The sequence below is a fragment of the Saccopteryx leptura genome, chromosome 13, assembly GCF_036850995.1.
Source record: "Saccopteryx leptura isolate mSacLep1 chromosome 13, mSacLep1_pri_phased_curated, whole genome shotgun sequence".
NCBI classification, from domain to species: Eukaryota; Metazoa; Chordata; class Mammalia; order Chiroptera; family Emballonuridae; genus Saccopteryx; species Saccopteryx leptura.
The window spans coordinates 37403203-37422302 of record NC_089515.1 but is presented as its reverse complement, the minus strand read 5'-3'; the positions used below and the strand labels follow the sequence as shown (position 1 = coordinate 37422302).

The 19100-nt window shown below is 39.6% G+C and overlaps 1 protein-coding gene across 4 annotated transcripts in view; it reads left to right on the top strand.

Annotated features, from left to right (window-relative positions):
• The window catches only part of KIF20B (kinesin family member 20B), a 76790-nt gene that overhangs the window by 50823 nt on the left and 6867 nt on the right, over window positions 1–19100 (top strand). For 3 of the 4 annotated variants that reach the window (XM_066355121.1, XM_066355118.1, XM_066355117.1), the window contains exons 24-29: window positions 344–469; window positions 1099–1226; window positions 2885–3040; window positions 12129–12308; window positions 13840–13950; window positions 16176–16373. In XM_066355121.1, the coding sequence (XP_066211218.1) occupies window positions 344–469; window positions 1099–1226; window positions 2885–3040; window positions 12129–12308; window positions 13840–13950; window positions 16176–16373 (899 nt within the window). The remainder of the gene's footprint in view (window positions 1–343; window positions 470–1098; window positions 1227–2884; window positions 3041–12128; window positions 12309–13839; window positions 13951–16175; window positions 16374–19100) is intronic. The other variant, XM_066355119.1, reaches the window with a different exon arrangement.

Genomic DNA, 19100 nt, shown 5'->3' with positions numbered 1-19100 from the left:
TTTGGTTTGAGAACATTAAGACTAAATTTTAAGTGTTTTGCTAAATTACACTTTTTCTAAACCCTAAGATTTGTGCTTACTAGTATTAATAGTTTAATATAAAAATTTGTTAATTTTATTTAAAAAAACTTTCCATCTATCCATCAATTCTTGCAGCCATTCAGACATCCATCTGTACATCAGATATTTGCTTCTCCATAAATGCCAGTGCTGTGCTAGGCGTACAGCAGTGAACAAGACAAAATTTCTGTCTATATGGAACTCATGATTTATAACTCAAAGAAAATTGGCTATCTAGATGGAGGAGTTAGTAATTTCTAAATTGTTCACTCTAAATTTTTAGATCTAAGTACTAAAGAAAAAATAATTGAAGACATGAAAATGACTCTGGAAGAGCAAGAACAAACTCAGGTAGAACAAGAGCAAGTGCTTGAAGCCAAATTAGAGGAAGCTGAAAGACTGGCCACAGGTAAAGCAAGATTGCCCAAGTATTTTAACACATAGTCCTGCATTTTCTTTATTTTCGTAGACTTTTCTGAGTATTGTAATAGTTATAATAATTCTTAATGAAAAGTTTTTGGTATGTCCTGTCACTGGCCATTTTCCAATGTGATGGAAATTGTTTTATCTAAGTACAATTGTGTATAGTAAAGAAGGACTAAGGATATGTTCATAATAATTGGATGATAACTTGTAATGTCCCCAGAAGCTAAGGATAAACTTTAAGTTTTATGTCTAATTCTTAGTATTTTCTTGTATAAATACTCTGCGGTGTCTGATTTCTTCCTTCAGAATACCATCACAGTTTATTTTAATTTTTGAGAATTACATGAAGTTTCCTGTATAATTAAGACTGACATGCATTTATAGTGTATACTTTGAGCACTAGTCGGTGGGTGCCCTGCCGTCCTTGTAGTTCCTCTTTTCTAAGGATTTGGTGAGAACACTTACAAGTACAGCTGTTAGCATAGTTCCAGTTCTGTCTTGATCTGTGTTCTTTTTCTGGGCTTTGCTGATTCTTGTCAATATCCTATGCCATGTATATCTATAAGTTTTTTTTGCTTGTGCTTTTAAAAATAACACTATGTTTTCAAACAGAATTGGAAGAATTGAAGGAAAAATGTAAAGATCTGGAAACCAAAAGTAATCAAAGGTCAAATAAAGAACTTGAAAATAACATAGATATGCTTAGTAAAAGACTCAATAAACTTAAAGATGAGTCACAGGTATGATTTTAGCTATATATTTATTGATATATATGTGTCTGTATATTCATTATATGTCTCATGGGAAGAGAATTCAGTAAATATTTTCCAATTAATTTAGATATGGGCAAAATAATGCTAGGACATGTTAATATATTGATATATTTTTTCAGTGTATATTAAAATGAAAAAGGAAGTTCTCAAGATACAAAGTAATTGCCGGTGATAATACAATGGATGGGTCTTCAGTTTTATATTCTATATATTTAATACTTAAATCACAATGCCTTACCTTACTCATCAAATACTGCTGTGGAGAAGATGACTAACAGCAAAATTATTTTGATTATTATAAATCTTATCAATATGTAATTATTAAGTTGTAAAAGAAAAGAGTTGTATATTTGGACACTGGGATATATTTGAAACCATACTATATAGAAGATACTCTGTTTGGTGTTTATATTTTTCCCATGTTCAACTTTAACATACTATGTATAGAATACAGCATGTGGGGGGATCTTTATTTTATTTTGTACATTTATTTATTTATTTATCTTTTGTGCACGTGAGAGAGAGACAGGAAAGGAGAGAGATGAGAGGCATCAACTTGTAGTTGTGGCACCTTAGTTCATTGATTGCTTTCTCATATGTGCCTTGACTGGGGGGCACCAGCTGAGCTAGTGACCCCAGTCTATGATCCCATGCTCAGGCTGACGACCCTGCACTCAAGTTGGTAAGCCTGTGCTCAAGCCGATGAGCCCATGTTCAGACTGGTGACCTTGGGGTTTTGAACTTGGGACCTCAGCATCCCAGGTTGACGCTCTATTCACTGCACCACCAGTGTCACGCTAAATTATTTTTTTAAATTTCGGCTGTATGTAATCAGATTCTGAACAAATACAAAAAACATAATTATTTTCTTTTGTAACTAAATTATATATTATAGAATTTACCTTATCCATTGTGAAAACCCCAAGTAAATACTCCATTAATTATGAAGAAAATACACGAACTATATTGAGATTGTTTATACTAAGGAGTATTAATATGTTTGTATTGCTCTCACATGATGTGTAATCACGTATTTTAGATTATAACCTCTGTAGTCCTGGAGCAGACTGCCGTAGTTCATTCAGTGCAGTCGTTTTAGAAGCTTTAAACAATGAGATACTTATTTTAAAGTGGCATTATTGTTTTTGTTTACTTGGATTTTGAATGTATAAATTAGATGCCTTTGAACCCAAAGGATCTATGGAAGCCACTTTGAAAATTACTAGTCAGCTGTCTTCTCTGTCCAGCTGTTCTCAGTGATCCTTAAACTGATAAGTGTTTGTCCTTTTGCACGTTATTCTGTATTTTACTTTTGGAACCATGCAATTGTAAATGGCCATCACAAACCAAGTCTTTTTTTTCTTCCTGGCATATCATTGAGGAAGACTTGGGTCTTTGAAACTCAGGAATTTAAAGTCCCTAAATAATGGGCTTTATAGCAAAGTAAAGTTTGTAAGGGAAATATTGTTTAGTAAATGGTCATTTTATAATGTGAAATAAACACTGATCTTGTCATTGTTGAGAGAAAACAAATTTTTAAAAAGGTGACAGATTTTATGAAAATGGTATAAAAGATTTTGACTACATAAGCATGTGATACTTATTTGTACTGTTTATATATATAGGAATCTGAACAGAAATATAACTCTGATAGAAAGAAATGGTTAGATGAAAAAATGATGCTAATCACTCAAGCAAAAGAAACTGAGAATCTACGAAATAAAGAGATGAAAAAATATGCCGAAGACAGAGAGCGTGGTTTAAAGCAACAAAATGAAGTGGTTGGTAGCAATTATACTTTTTCTTTGATGTATGTCACATGCTTCAGTTTGTTAAATTTATTTCTGGGGTTCTTTTTTAAGATTTTATTTATTGATTTAGACAGGGATGGTAGTGAGAGGCACCAACTCATAGTTGCTTCACTTTAGTTGTTCATTGATTACTTCTCCTATGTGCCCTGACCAGGCAAGCCCAGGGTTTCGAACCGGTGACCTTAGCATTCTATATGTTTAATGCTCTATCCTCTACATCACTACAGGTCAGCTACCTCTGGGGTTCTTATCAGTGTCTACATAGTTGAGTTTTTCTTTTTTTCTTTCTGTTCTTAGCTTTTTAAAGGCAGTTTTTCTATTTGTATTGTGGATGAAAAAGGACTGTGTAATCAACTGGACAAGCTGGGGTTGGGGACAAGGGGCACAAGGCAGGCCTGACAAGCTCAGTGAATAAGAGTATCCACACAGGTGCTCTGATCATGAATTCCTAACTGCACAGGCCATGGTGGTTAGGCACGTCCCAGGCCCATACTTTCCTTAGCAAAGGGCAGTCTTTAAGTGAGTTCTGTCCATTGTTTCTACCCATGTAGGGTCACATAACTTTGAAATGTCAGAGTAATTTTCTCTTCTAGTTGTGAAGGCACAACTGCAGGCACTGTAGTGAGCATAGGACCATGAGAGCAGGAGGACCCTTTACTGTGATCTTGTTCTCTGCATACTTTCTTTGTGTGCTGTGTATGTTAATTATTAACAGTGCTGTGCCCATCAATGTAAAAGAAGTGTGGAAAATCATTTTGCTTTTTATTTTATTAAAAAAATTTAAACTGAATGTATTGGGATGACGGTTAATAAAATGATATAGGTTTCAGGTGTACATGTCTGAAACCCATCATCTGTGTATTGTATTGTGTGTTTACCAACCCACATCAAGTCTTTTTTTTTTTTTTTTTTGTATTTTTCTGAAGCTGGAAACGGGGAGAGACAGTCAGACAGATTCCTGCATGCGCCTGGCCGGGATCCACCCGGCACGCCCACCAGGGGGTGATGCTCTGCCCATCTGGGGCTTTGATCTGCTGCAACCAGAGCCATTCTAGCGCCTGAGGCAGAGGCCAGAGAGCCATCCTCAGCGCCCGGGCCAACTCTGCTCCAGTGGAGCCTTGACTGCGGGAGGGGAAGAGAGAGACAGAGGAAGGAGAGGGGGAGGGGTGGAGCAGCAGATGGGTGCTTCTCCTGTGTGCCCTGGCCGGGAATCGAACCCGGAACCCCCGCACGCCAGGCCGACGCTCTACCACTGAGCAAACCAGCCAAGGCCTATTCTTCCTTTTCAAGATTGCTGAGGCTATTTGTGTTCTCTTTTGGTTCCATATAAATTTTTGGAATATGTGTTCTATATCTTTGAAGTAAGTCATTGGTATTTTAATTGGTATTGCATTGAATTTATAAATTGCTATGGGTAATATAGACATTTTAATGATGTTTATTATTCTTAACAATGAGCACGGTATATGCTTCCACTTGTTTGTATCTTCCCTGACTTCTTTTATCAATGTTTTATAATTTTCCGAGTAAAAGTCTTTAATCTCCCTGGTTAAATTTATTCCTACGTACTTTATTTTTTTGATTGCAATGGTGAACGGGATTGCTTCCTTAATTTCTCTTTATGGTCTGACCAGGCGGTGGCGCAGTGGATAGAGCGGCTGACTGGGATGCGGAGGAACCAGGTTCGAGACCCCGAGGTCGCCAGCTTGAGCGCTGGCTTATCTGGTTTGAGCAAAAGCTCACCAGTTTAGACCCAAGGTCGCTGGCTTGAGCAAGGGGTTACTTGGTCTGCTGTAGCCCCACGGTCAAGGCACGTAATGAGAAAAAAATTAGTGAACAACTTAAGTGTCACAACGAAAAACTAATGATGGATGCTTCTCTTCTCTCTCTATTCCTGTCTCTCTGTCCCTATCTATCCCTCTCTCTGACTCTCTATTTCTGTAAAAACAAAAAAACAAAAAACTTTTTCTGACAGTTCATTGTTAATATATAAAAATGCCTCTGATTTCTGAGTATTAATTTTATATCCTGCCACCTTGCTGAATTCATTTATCAGGTCCAGTAGTTTTTTGACTGAGACTTTATGGTTTTCTATATATAATATCATCTGCAAATAATGATAGTTTTACTTCTTCTTTTCCAATTTGGATGCCTTTTATTTCTTTTTTTTTGTCTGATTGCTGTCACTAGGACTTCCAGAACTATGTTGAATAAGAGTGGTGAAAGGGGCACCCCTGCTTTGTTCCTGATCTTAAAGGGATTGCTTTTAATTTTTGCCTATTGCGTATGATGTTGGCTGTGGGTTTGTCATAGATGGCCTTTATCATATTGAGGTATGTTCCCTGTATTCCCACTTTGCTGAGAGTTTTGATCATGAATGGGTGGACTTTATCAAATGCTTTTTCTGCATCTATTGAAATTATCATGTGGTTTTTCTCCTTTTTGTTTATGTGATGAATCACATTGATTGATTTGTGAATATTGTACCAGCCTTGCCTCCCAAGAATAAATCCCACTTGATCATGGTGTGTGATTTTTTTTATGTATTGCTGGATCGGTTTGCTAATATTTTGTTGAGGATTTTAGCATCTATATTCATCAGGGATATTGGCCGATAATTTTCTTTCTTTGTGTTGTCTTTGCCTGGTTTTGGAATAGAATTATGCTCGCCTCATAAAAGGAACTTGGAAGTCTTTCTTCCTCTTGAATTTTTTGAAATAGCCTGAGAAGGTTAGGAGTTAGTTCTTCTTTGAAGAATTGGTAGAATTCACTTGTGAAGCAATCAGGCCCAGGATTTTTCTTTTTTGGGAGTTTTTTGGTAACTGTTTTGATCTCATTTGTTGTAATTGGTCTGTTTAGGTTTTCTGATTCTTCTAGATTAATTTTTGGAAGATTATGTTTCAAGAAATTTGTCCATTTCATCTAGGTTGTCTAGTTTTTTGGCATACAGTTCTTCATAGTATTTTCTTACACTATTTTGTATTTTTGTTGTGCCAGTCATTTCTCCACTCTCATTTCTAATTTTACTTACTTGAGTCCTCTCTTTTTTCCTTGGTGAGTCTGGTTAAAGGTTCATCGATCTTGTTTACCTTTTCAAAGAACCAGCTCCTGGTTTCACTGATCCTCTGTATTGTTTCTTTAGTCTCTATGTCATTTATTTCCGCTCTGATCTTTATTATTTCCTTCCTTCTACTAGCTCTGGGCTTTACTTGCTGTTCTTTTTCTAGTTTTTTTAGATGCATTGTCAAGTTGTTTATTTGAGCTTTTTCTAGCTTCTTGAGGTATGCCTGTAATGCTATGAACTTCCCTCTCAGGAGTGCTTTTGCTATGTCCCATAAATTTTTTTTTTTGTATTTTTCTGAAGTTGGAAATGGGGAGGCAGTCAGACAGACTCCCGCATGCTGTGTCCCATAAATTTTGAGTTGATGTATGCTCATTATTGTTCATTTCTAGGAATTTTTTTATTCTTTGATCTCATTGTTAACCCATTCGTTATTTAATAACATGCTATTTAGTTTCCAAGTGTTTGAGTATTTTTCAGTTTTTCTGTTGTGGTTGATTTCTAGTTTCCTGCCATTGTGATCAGAGAAAGTGCTCGATATGATTTCAATCTCCAATTTGTTGAGACTGCTTTTGTGCACTTACATGTGGTCTTTCCTAGAGAATGTACCATGAGCACCTGAAAAGAAAGTATATTCTGCTGCTTTAGGGTGAAAGGTTCTGAAGATATCTATTAAATCGAGTTGATCTAATGTGTCCTTTAAGTCTGCTGTTTCTTTGTTAATTTTCTTTCTTGAGGATCTATCTAGTAATGTTAGTGGGGTATTGAAATCCCTTACTGTTATAGTATTGCTATTGATCTCGCCCTTTAAATTCATCAAAGTCTGCTTTATATATTTAGGTGCTCCTATATTAGATGCGTAGATATTTATAATGGTTATATCTTTCTGTTGGATTGCTCCCTTTATCATTATATAGTGACCTTTATCTCTTACTATAGCCTTTGTTTTTTGTTTTTTTACAGAGACAGAGAGTGAGTCAGAGAGAGGGATAGACAGGGACAGACAGACAGGAATGGAGAGAGATGAGAAGCATCAATCATTAGTTTTTCATTGGGTGTTGCAACACCTTAGTTGTTCATTGATTGCTTTCTCATATGTGCCTTGACTGCGGGCCTTCAGCAGACCGAGTAACCCCTTGCTGGAGCCTGCGACATTGAATTCAAGCTGGTGGGCTTTTGCTCAAACCAGATGAGCCCGTGCTCAAGCTGGCGACCTCGGGGTCTCGAACCTGGGTCCTCTGCATCCCAGTCTGACGCTCTATCCACTGCGCCACCGCCTGGTCAGGCACTATAGCCTTTGTTTTAAAGTCCATTTTGTCTAAGTATTGGTACCCCAGCTTTTTTTTCCATTTCCATTTACGCGAAATATTTTCTTCCATCCTTTTATCTTCAGTCAATGTGCATCTTTTGTTTTAAGGTGTGTCTCTTGTAGACAGCATATGTATGGGTCCTGTTTTCTTATCCATGCAGCTACCCTATGTCTTTTGATCGGATCATTTAATCCATTTACATTTAAGGTTATTATTGATATGTAGTTGTTTATTGCCATTTTATTCTTTAAAACTGTATTCCTCTTTTGCTATATATTTTTTCCCTTTTCTGTTTAAAACAGGCCCCTTAGCATTTCTTGCAGCATTGGTTTGGTTGTAGTGAATTCCTTGAGTTTTTTTTGTCTGGAAAGTTTTTTATTTCTCCTTCAATTTTAAACGATAGCCTTGCTGGATAAAGTAGTCTTTGTTGTAGGCTCTTGTTCTGCATTACTTTGAATATTTCTTGCCATTCCCTTCTGGCCTCAAGTGTTTCTGTTGAGATGTCAGAAGTCATTCTTATGGGCGCTCCTTTGTAGGTGATAGCCTTTTTTCTCTAGCAGCTTTTAATATTATATTTTCTCTTTATCACTTAGCTTTGGTATTTTAATTATGATGTGTCTTGGTGTAGATTTCTTTGGGTTTCTCGTTAATGGAGTTCTCTGTCCTTCTTGAACTTGTGAGACGTTTTCCTGTCTTAAATTAGGGAAGTTTTCAGCTATGATATGTTTAAACAAAGTCTCTATCCCTTGTTCTTTCTCTTCTTTGGGAACCCCTATGATGCGGATGTTATTTCTCTTCATGTTGTCACAGAGCTCTCTTAGAGTTTCCTCAGACTTTTTGAGTCTCTTTTCTTTTTTCTGCTCTGCTTCTGTGCCTTCATTTATCTTGTCCTCTAACTCGCTGATTTGATTCTCAGCTTCATCCATCCTTTTAATTCCCTCCATTGTGTTTTTCATTTCTGATATTGTATTTGTCATTTCTGACTGATTCTTTTTTATTATTTTAGTTTCCTTTTTCATATTTGCTATGTCTTTATTTAGGTGCTCGTAATGACCATCTATTGTTCTAAGATATTTGAGCATCCTAACAATCATTATTTTAAACTCTGCATCTGTTAATTTGGGTATATCTGACTCATTCAGGTTCTTTTCTGGGGATTTCTCTTGATTCATTTGTGTTGCATTTCTCTGCCTTCTCATTTTGTCTGTAAAAGAATGTTTTGGCCACTGGAATTCACTGGGTGTGGCCTCTGTTCCCTAGGTGTGGTCTGTCTGCAGGCCTACTACCCCCTCTGCTGCTGCTGCCTAGAGTGTTGGGGTATGGGCGTTGCTGGTGCCTGCCCACTAGGGCTGTTGCTGTGGTTTCCACCTCTCCTTCAAAGGAGTGGCTGTGATCACGTGCTTGGGTGTACAAGCCTTGGTGGCCTCGACCTTCGCCCTGCCCCCTTGGGTGAGGTTATGCTCAGCCCTGAGGGCAGGAGTGAGCACCTTTGCTCAGCTGCGGGTCTCCGCCTGATTCTGGGATTTCAACCTGCCCCTGCAGGAGGACCCACTTGTGGGACAGCTGCAAGCCTTGGCTCCATAGGCTGGGCAGGACTGCATGCCCACATTCAGTTGCAGGACTCCGCCTGTTCTGGGCTTTCACCCCACCCCTGTGGGAGGAGCCTGTTCCTGTGTCAGGCCACAAGCCTGGGTTCCCCGGGGAGCTGGGGAGTCGAGGCTGTGCTCCTGCGCCCTTTCTCAAGGGCGGGTCTCCGCCCCTTCCCGGGTTCCTGCCCTTCCCATGCAGGCTGGATGGCAGGCGGTCAGCAACTGGACTTGACCATTTTTGTGCGTCCCCTCCTCCCCAGCTCGGCAAGACCGAGCTCACACCTGGGCCTCAGTTGTGGCCAGCCCTCAGTTGTGGCCAGCCGGCTTCCACCCTTGCAGACAGAACCACGCTTGGCATCCTGGCACCGCCCGCCCTCGGGCGAGCCCGAGGGGTGTGGGCGCTGCAGCTCAGATCGTAAGACTCACTGTTGTAGTCTGGAAAGCTCCTTCCTTCTAAGTGACTCTGCTCTGAGTGCTGTGTGACAGCTTGTTTGGCTGGTCTCCTGCTTCCCTTTGCTGGTATTGCTGTTTCCGGGGGAAATATTCACTTCAGATTTGGGGAGTGACTTGTCCCAGTGGTTAGAGTGGGTGTCTCTCAAAGTGTTTCTCCCTGTGCCTCTTAGATTACACTCTCTTCCTGCTGCTCCGGTTCTCTCCTCTCTCCCTGTCCCCCAGAACCCCGGGTGAGTGGTTGTGAGAGCGGTTTTCTGTGCGGTCCCTTTAAGAAGAATCCTGGGTCTGAGAAATCAGTCTCTTTCTCACAACAGTATCCTGACTTGTTTCCAGCTTAATACTGTCCATACGCCTCTTCTAGGCTCTGGGGTTGCAGGCTGGGGCTTTGTTCCTGGGACTCAGGACCCTCCCCTCTCTGCTAAACTCACTTCCTGCCTCGCGAGTCTCTCCCGGCTGCTGTTCGCTCCGGGGAGCTGGGCAGCCCTCTCCACGTTTCTGCTGTTCTTACCAGTCTCAGTGTGGCTTCTTCAGTGTTCCTTGGTTGAAGAGTCCTCTTAGTTTAGTCCAAAGTTGGTTTTTCCAGATGATGGTTCTTAAAATTAGGTTGTAATGCACTTTGGTTCTGGGAGGTGGAAGTTGGTACATCCGCCTACTCCGTCACCATCTTGTCTCTAGAGCCAGGTCTTTCTTGCTGGTATTACTGGACTAGGGGTCTATTTGCCTGTGCACATCAATGTTCAATAAGACAGGAACAGGCCCTGGCCGGTTGGCTCAGTGGTAGAGCATCGGCCTGACGTGCAGAAGTCCTGGTTTCGATTCCCGGCCAGGGCACACAGGAGAAGCGCCCATCTGCTTCTCCACCCCTCCCCCTCTCCTTCCTCTCTGTCTCTCTCTTCCCCTCCCGCAGCCGAGGCTCCACTGGAGCAAAGATGGCCCTGGCGCTGGGGATGGCTCCTCGGCCTCTGCCCCAGGCGCTAGAGTGGCTCTGGTTGCAACAGAGCGACGCTCTGGAGGGGAGAGCATCGCCCCCTGGTGGGCGTGGCAGGTGGATCCCGGTTGGGCGCATGTGGGAGTCTGTCTGACTGTCTCTCCCCGTTTCCGGCTTCAGAAAAATACAGAAGAAAAAAAAGACAGGAACATACAACAGATGAAGTTTATTTTTAGGAAATAACTACCCCTGAGGTTATAGCTAAGGTAATGCTCAAAGATCTGGCTCCCTAGTGGCTTCTACGGTCTCGGTTATATAGAGGAAAAATCATTGACCATGGTATCTGTGGGAGTTAGGGTTGTGGACTCGACTGACTGGTCAGCTCTAGGGTAGGGGCTAATTGATCAGTGCAAACATCAGTTCTTTGTTGCAGCACCTTAGTTGTTTGGAGTCTCTTTGATCCTTGAATGATTTATGTCTCCATTTATTTAAGTGTTCTGTAATTTCAGAGTTATTTTACCGTTTTTAGTGTTAAGGTCATGTACATATGTAGTTTTTCATTTATTGTTTGTTGCTATTAGTTTTGTCATTTGTTATACTGTAATTTTATCTTCTTAAGAGCTGTAATTGTGTACCTGGCTGGTGGCTCAGTGGATAGAGTGTCAGCCCAGCGTATGGACGTCCAGTTTCAATTTCCAATCAGGGCACACAGGAGAAGTGAACATCTATTACTCTCCACCTCCCTCTTCCTCTTCTCTTCCTCTTCTCTTGCTTTTCTCTTCCTCTTCCCCTCCCACAGCCAGTGGTCTAAAGCGCTGAGGATAACTCAGTTGGTCCAAGTATGTCAGCCTCAGGCACTAAAAATAGCTCAGTACTTTAGCATCAGCTCAAGACGGGGTTGCTGGATGGATCCTGGTTGGGGTGTGTGCAGGAGTCTGCCTCACTATCTACTCTTCTCTCCTCTTAAAAAAAAAAAAAGGAAAGCTAACAAACAAAGCTTAATTGTTTATTGAAAGAAGTGATCAACAAGCTGATTTTTTCAATTGAGATGGGCTAGGGATAAATAACAGCATGTGGATACTATCTATATATATATATATACACATCATATATATATATATATATATATACCATCTCTCTCTCTCTCTCTCTCTCTCTCTCTCTCTATATATATATATATATATATATATATACACACACACACACATATATAGGCATTATGTATGTATGTGTGCGCTTTTTTTTTTTTTTTTTTTTTTAAGTAAGAGGAGGGTAGATATGCACCCTTACCCGGATCTACCCAAGAACACCTGTCTGGGGTGATGCTTGGATCAGCTGGGCTATTTTAATAGTACCTGAGCAAACCAACCTAGTTATCCTCAGCGCCTGGACCGATTCTCGAACCAACTGAACCTGGATTCCAGGAGGTGAAGAGAGAAAGAAGGGGGAGAGGGGGAGGAGAGAAACAGATGATTGCTTCTTTGTGTGCCTTGACCAGTAATTGAACCTGGGACATCCATGTGCCAGGCTGATGCTCTATCCAAGGAGCCACTGGCCAGGGTCATATTTTGTTTTACAAGTACAGTAAATATTTTATCTAGACTAATACGTTCTGCATCTTGCTCATAGTTATATTTACTGTGTTACTTACAAAATTTCAAAAAAATTTAGATGCATGGTGTTACAACCTATACTTTAAAATTTATTTTGTGTTTAGGAAATGCTTACAGCACAGCTGGCGGAGAAAGACAGTAACCTGCAAAAGTGGCGTGAAGAACGGGATCATTTGGTTGCAGCATTAGAAACGCAGCTGAAAGCACTGCTCTCCAGTAACTTACAGAAAGATAATGAAATTGAACAATTAAAAAAAAGGATCACGTCAGAGGCTTCTAAAACAGTCAGTTGACTCTTGTTCTTTCTATACCTTTTTAAAAAATAAACAAAGATTTTCAAAATTGTTTAACTTCTTAAAGGTTAAAAAAATAAGTTTCAATAGATCAAAAAGGTATCAGAGTTTGAAAAATTGGATATATTTTATGAATTTTGAGTTTTTCAACTTTATCGTTTTGATTGGTTGAGAGATAATATTGTCTTCCTAGTAAAGTTGTGAAAATTGAGAGCATTTGTGAAAAACAATTAGCATAGTTTTTACCTCAGTGGGAGTCAGAACATACTATTTCTTCCCATTATAATTCAATAGAATCTTTATTTGGCAGTTATGGGTAGGTGACATAGAGTTGTATTTGACTTTTGATTTTGATGGCAGTGATGAGAAGACCCATGTTGGAATTTATCAAGTTTAAAAATGTAATCTACTACTTCTTTATAGATCCTTTAAGTAGGGTTTAAGAATAAGAACATAACCCATGGCTGAGAGAGTGGGATGAACATTGTTCAGCAAGAATGGTTTAGTTATGATGCTCTTTCCTACTGTAATCCTGTATTTGCATTTCCAAGACACTGTCTTTTCAAAATTGTGTTATCAATATTCAAATCCAAACTCAGTACAGGCCTTGGCCATGTCATTTTCTATTTCCTCATCTGGAAAGTAGGAATAATAATTCGTGTTTGTTTTATTTTTTGGTGAGAGAGGTGGACTGACAGGCAGGAAAGGAGAGAGGTAAGAAGTATCAATTCTTCATTGTGGCACCTTAATTGTTTGTTGATTGCTTTCTCATAATGTGCCTTGACTGGGGGCTCCAGCCAAGGCAGTGACCCCTTGCTCAAGCCAGCGACCTTGGGCTTCAATTCAGTGACCTTGGACTTAAGCCAGTGACTATGGGATCATGTCTTTGATCCCACGTTCAAGCCGGCAATCCCACTCTCAAGCTAGCGACCTTGGGGTTTTGAGCCTGGGTCCTCAGCTTCCCAGATTGACGCTCTATCCACTGCGCTACTGCCTGGTCAGGAAGGAATAATGATTCTTGACAAATCTGAGAGTTACTGAAAGTCAAATGAGAGAATATATGTAAAACACCTTGGAAGTTGAAAGTAATCCTCAAATTCTCTCTTTTTAAAATTTTTTTCGTTGACTTGATAGAGAGAACCATCAACTCATTGTTTCCTGTAGTTCTATTTAGTTGTGCTCTTATTGTTTCTCGTATGTGCATTGACTGGGTGATCCAGTCCTCAACATCAGCGTTCCAGGACGACGCTCTATCCACTGACCCACTGCTCTATCCCTTGAGCCATCTGGCCAGGGCCTCAGATTCTCTTTATATCAGACTCAAAAGAGGCTAGAAAATTGCCCAGTCTTTCCTGAGTCGCTGAGTAAGAAGGAGTGGAGGAAGGAGAGTTACAGGGTCATTGAAGAAGTCTTTGATTATTCCCCATTTAATCCACCCAAATCTTGATTTTTATATTCTTTAGGTGAAATATTTTAATTTATTTTTGGTTACATTGGCTTGTTGCTTTAATATTTACTTTAGGAAAAAGAAACCATGGATATCAAGCCCATAAACATGAGTTCAGCAGATCTTGGTGTGATTGAAACTGAACCTCAGTCAACAGGTTTTGAAATTTCCAGCAATGAAGTAGAGGTGGGCATTTGGTAACGCAGTCCACTTTTTTACCTTCTTTATCAGTGACTGTTAATCACCAGGTAACACATGCTATTATAATTCAGTCAATTGTTGTAAGTACTTTGCTGTACAATTTATATGCTCTCTGCTGTGGAAAAGAAAGTTGAAGAACTTTGAGGATAGGTGAAATTCTTTTGAGAGATTAGGTCTCTAAATATTAATCTCCTCTCAAAATTATATTGATTTCAAACAATAGATCTGTTCATATAAACACACTTTCTTGGTCAGAAATAGGAAATCTCACAAAAGGTAAAGTACAAATGATTATTTGCCCTCATAAGAGGTCTCTTTAATTAACATTCTTTTATATAGTAATTGTAATTAAGTTATTAAGTATAGTAATGCCCACTTAATAACTTTGTCACCAAATCTCAGTAACTCACAATGAATTTCCATAATTTGTAATGAGATTAGAATTCTGTGAATCACTTTGGATAGTATAGAGATTCTCATATTATTTATGAAATAGACAAAAATTCTGTCATTTAAAGTTTTAAAGAGAAAATTAAACATTTTAAACACATTTATTGGGAGCGTTTAGTGTTGGGAACCTTGCTAAATGCTGAGAATACCAACATAAATAAGATATGATTGCTATTCATAAGGAGGAGAGACTCTAGTAAGACAAGAGACATACAGGACTGCCTTATTTGAGCTTACCTTTTCGGCCAAGTGCTATAAACAGTGTACAAAGAAGAAACACTGACTCAGGAGGACACGATGATTTTGCCTGAGTGGTTGTGGACAAGGATTAGCAAAGGTAGCATCATCCAGGGTTGTGAGGATGAATAGAATTTGACCAACCAGAGAACAGGAAGAGAAGGGCACTTTAATCTAGGGAAGTAACATGAGCCATTTCTTTTTTCCTGGCCTAGTTTTTCATAGAGTTTCAAATAATTAGTATTGACCTTAGAGACTGTACAAATCTATCACTTGTAGAAAAGATTAAAATTGATCCATAAATAAGATTAATTCTTTTTTAATTAAGAGAGAGGCAGGGAGCATGCAGAGAGACAGACTCCTGTATGCTCCTGCCCAGGATTCACCTGGCAAGCCCCCTAACAGGTAATGCTCTGCCCATCTGGGGCTGCTGCTCTGTTGCTCAGCAATCAAGCTATTTTAGCACCTGATATGAGGCCATGGAGCCATCCTCAGCTACTGGGGCCAGCTTGCTTGAACCATTCGAGCCATGGCTGCAGGAGAGGGAGAGAGAGGAGGAGGGGGAGGGGTGGAGAAACAGTTAGGCTCTTCTTCCTTGTGCCCTGACTAGGAATTGAACCTGGGACTTCCACACACCGTGCCTACACTCTACTGCTGAGCCAACCGGCCAGGGAAGATTAATTCTTCATTGCACTGGCAATTATGTGTGGAACATATTTTTCTCTGTAACTTTATGTTTTCCTAAAACTTCCAGGTTTGTTTCCTGTTAAGAACTCCAGCAGTTATTGTATACTTCATAGTTTTGGAGAATGGCATTATTAGACTGTTTTGCATATTTTTCTTACCTTCATGAAATAAACATGCTCAACTGGGCTGAAATTCCAAAATGAGGCATTCATATAGCTGATTTTGAGAGGTCAGCTGGACCTATATATGGCCTCTCCCTATGGCTTGGCTAGAGTTTGAGGAAGAGTGTCCTGTAAGTTAGTGTTCCAAGAATACAGAGTAGAAGTTACAAGGCTTCTTATCACTGAGCCTCAGAAGAATCGGGATGTTACTTCCACCACAACCTATTGCTCACGGAAGTCATTAAGGCCAGCCCAGATTTAAGGAAGGAGAATGAGACTCCATCTCTCAATGGGAAGAGTAGCAAAGAATCTGCAGCAAACGTTAGTCTACTGTAAACTGGAGCTTATTAAAAATTTTAGATTCTTTTCTTGAAGAGTTCTGATTATGGTAGGGTCCAAGAATCTTTTAAACAAATTCTTTAGATTATTCTCAGGATCATACAAATTTGAGAAATACTGATCTCTAAGTTTCCCTCAACTTTAACATACCATGTATAAGCTTAGAGAGGGGAGATGATAACTCAGTCTCTGTCCTTGCTGCGGCGAATTGAACCCACGCACACTTTTTATCTTTACTAATTCGTTGTCTTTAATTGGTATTTGAGAGAGTTCTTTGTGACTTATGAATTTATTTTCTGCAAATAAGGTTTGTTTTCATTTTTAATTCTCTTATAGGATGAATCTGTAGTCCTTGACTCTTGTGAAGTGTCAACAGAAAATAATCAAACTACTCGGTTTCCAAAACCTGAGTTAGAGATTCAGTTTACACCTTTACAGCCAAACAAAATGGCAGTGAAACACTCTGGTTGTACCTTACCAGTAACGGTTAAGATTTCCAAGGCTCGGAAGAGGAAGAGTAATGAAATGGAGGAGGTAAATACTTAACTGATGAGTGAATTTAACAAGCAGATATTTATAATATATAGTTTAAAACTCTGTTATGCTTCCCTCCTTTTCTTTTTTTTTTTTTTTGGTATTTCTCTGAAGCTGGAAACGGGGAGAGACAGTCAGACAGACTCCCGCATGCGCCCGACCGGGATCCACCTGGCACGCCCACCAGGGGGCGATGCTCTGCCCCTCCGGGGCATCACTCTGTCGCGACCAGAGCCACTCTAGCGCCTGGGGCAGAGGCCAAGGAGCCATCCCCAGCGCCCGGGCCATCTTTGCTCCATTGGAGCCTCGGCTGCGGGAGGGGAAGAGAGAGACAAAGAGGAAGGAGAGGGGGAGGGGTGGAGAAGCAGATGGGCGCTTCTCCTGTGTGCCCTGGCCAGGAATCGAACCCGGGACTTCTGCACGCCAGGCCGACGCTCTATCACTGAGCCAACCGGCCAGGGCCGCTTCCCTCCTTTTTATAAGCATTGCTGTTAGAGGCCAGAGTCATAATTTTTAACATATTCTCTACTCTTTAAGAATATCACTATAGGCCCCTGGCTGGTGGCTCAGTGGATAGTGTTGGCCTGGTGTGTGGACATCCCAGGTTTGATTACTTGTCAGGACACACAGTAAAAGTGACCATTTGTTTCTGTCCCCCAACATCTCCCCCTTTGCTCCCTCTTCCCCTCCCTCAGCTAGTGGCTTGATTGGTTTGAACTTGGCCTCGGGCGCTGAGGATAGTTTGGTTGGTCTAAGTCCCTGGTCGGCAAACTGTGGCTCACGAGCCACATGCGGCTCTTTGGCCCCTTGAGCGTGGCTCTTCCACAAAATACCACGTGCGGGCGCTACCTCAATAAGGAATGTACCTACCTATATAGTTGAAGTTTAAAAAATCTGGCTTTCAAAAGAAATTTCATTTGTTATACTGTTGATATTTGGCTCTGTTGACTGAGTTTGCCGACCACTGGTAAGTGCATCAGCCTCAGGTGCTAAATTTAGCTTGGTACTTGAGCATTGGCCCCAGCTGGAGTTGCAGAGTGGATCCCAGTGGGGGCATATGCAAGAGTCTGCCTCACTATCTCCACTCCTCTCACCTAAAAAAGGAGAGAAAAAATAAAAGAATCTCACTGTAGTTGAATAGTCCTTATTTAAAAAGCTTATGGATATTAAAATAGTTTATGCCTTATTTCAGTGAAGTTGTGATATGTCACATGATGGTACCAGGATTTTATTGGAGAGTTATTTCACTAAATCAGTCCTATTCAAACTTAGTTATTTTCCCTCCAATGGAAAAGGAAAAAGGGTTGATAAATTAGAGAAACTGAAATGGTTATCTTGCTTGAGTTAATCTTTCTTATTTAACTAAAATCTTAGATCTCTATTGTCATAACTCTAATAGTCTCTTTTAGAACAGAAATTCTTTTTCTAACAGCTAGTATATTAAAATCTGGACCTCTTTAGAGGAAGGCTAAACACGGTTTACTTCTTTTGTACTACAGCTTTTTTATTACAGGGTTTATAAAACCCTCTGACATGTCACATAAACTTTCTGACCCTTAGTTTCCTTCTTTTGGAAATGAAAGTAGATATAATGTGTTTAAAATGCTTAGTTTTTGCTCCTTATGTGATAGATAGGTAATATTTATTTTAAAAGTAACTTGTTTTAGGTTTAAAACTAATTATAAAATCTCCAGCACAACAAGTTTATCTTCAACATTTTATTTTACTCCTTAAAAGAGTACTATATTTTCAAGCTGGTAGAAGATAAATAGTATTAACCATACTCCTGAGGCTCTCTGTCAGGTAATATATTTGCTGAATAAATAGTATATTTCCTGCTATACTTAGAATACTTTTTAGAGCTTGTTTTATAGAGCCTTAATTAACTTTTATATTTAATACATTTTAGGTACCATTACAATACTGTTTCAATTTTATCATCTTTATTGACTTTTCCTTGGTTTATTTTTTTAAGGGAAAAGGGAAATTTGTTGTGTACACAGTGTTAAAATACAGTTATCATTTTACTGTTGGTTTATACTCTTCTATTCTCCTATGTGTATTTCAGAAAGATATAAAAATTATTGTAAGCAGATCATGTAAAACTTAAAAGTTGTAATTAATTTTGCTAGCTCTTCACTGCTGTAATAGACTGAGGTCCCAATGAAAAGCATACATATAGGGTTCTGTTCTATTTCAGTGAAGACTCCAAAGAGCTCTTTATGGAACACTCAAAGTGTGATGGAGTTCCAGTCTCTCTTCTGGGTTTGCTTCTCATGATGCCGTCTGTCTTCCCCTTTAAGGAAGTTGGCTTCTTATGACCCTTAATGGCTTCTACTTGGTGATTTGAATTCTGAGGTTTAGTCACGATCTTTTTGCTACTCTCCTCTTGCCTTTTTTTCTCTTTTATGCTTATAATCTTGGGTATAACTAGATTTCTACCAGTTCAATTCAATTAATAATACTACAAAAGGCTTTTTCTAAAATATCATGCCTATTTTGTAGGGAAGGAAGGGCGTGCTTTTTGTTTTGTTTTTTAATTTTTCCATTGATTTCAGAGAGAGAGAGAGAGAGAGAGAGAGAGAGAGAGAAGCATTGCGTCGTTGTTTCACTTAGTTATTCCATTTAGTTGTGCACTCATTGATTGCTTCTTCTATTTGTCCTGACTGGGGATTAAACCCAGATTCTTGGTGCACCTGGTCGACACTTTATCTACTGAGGCACCTG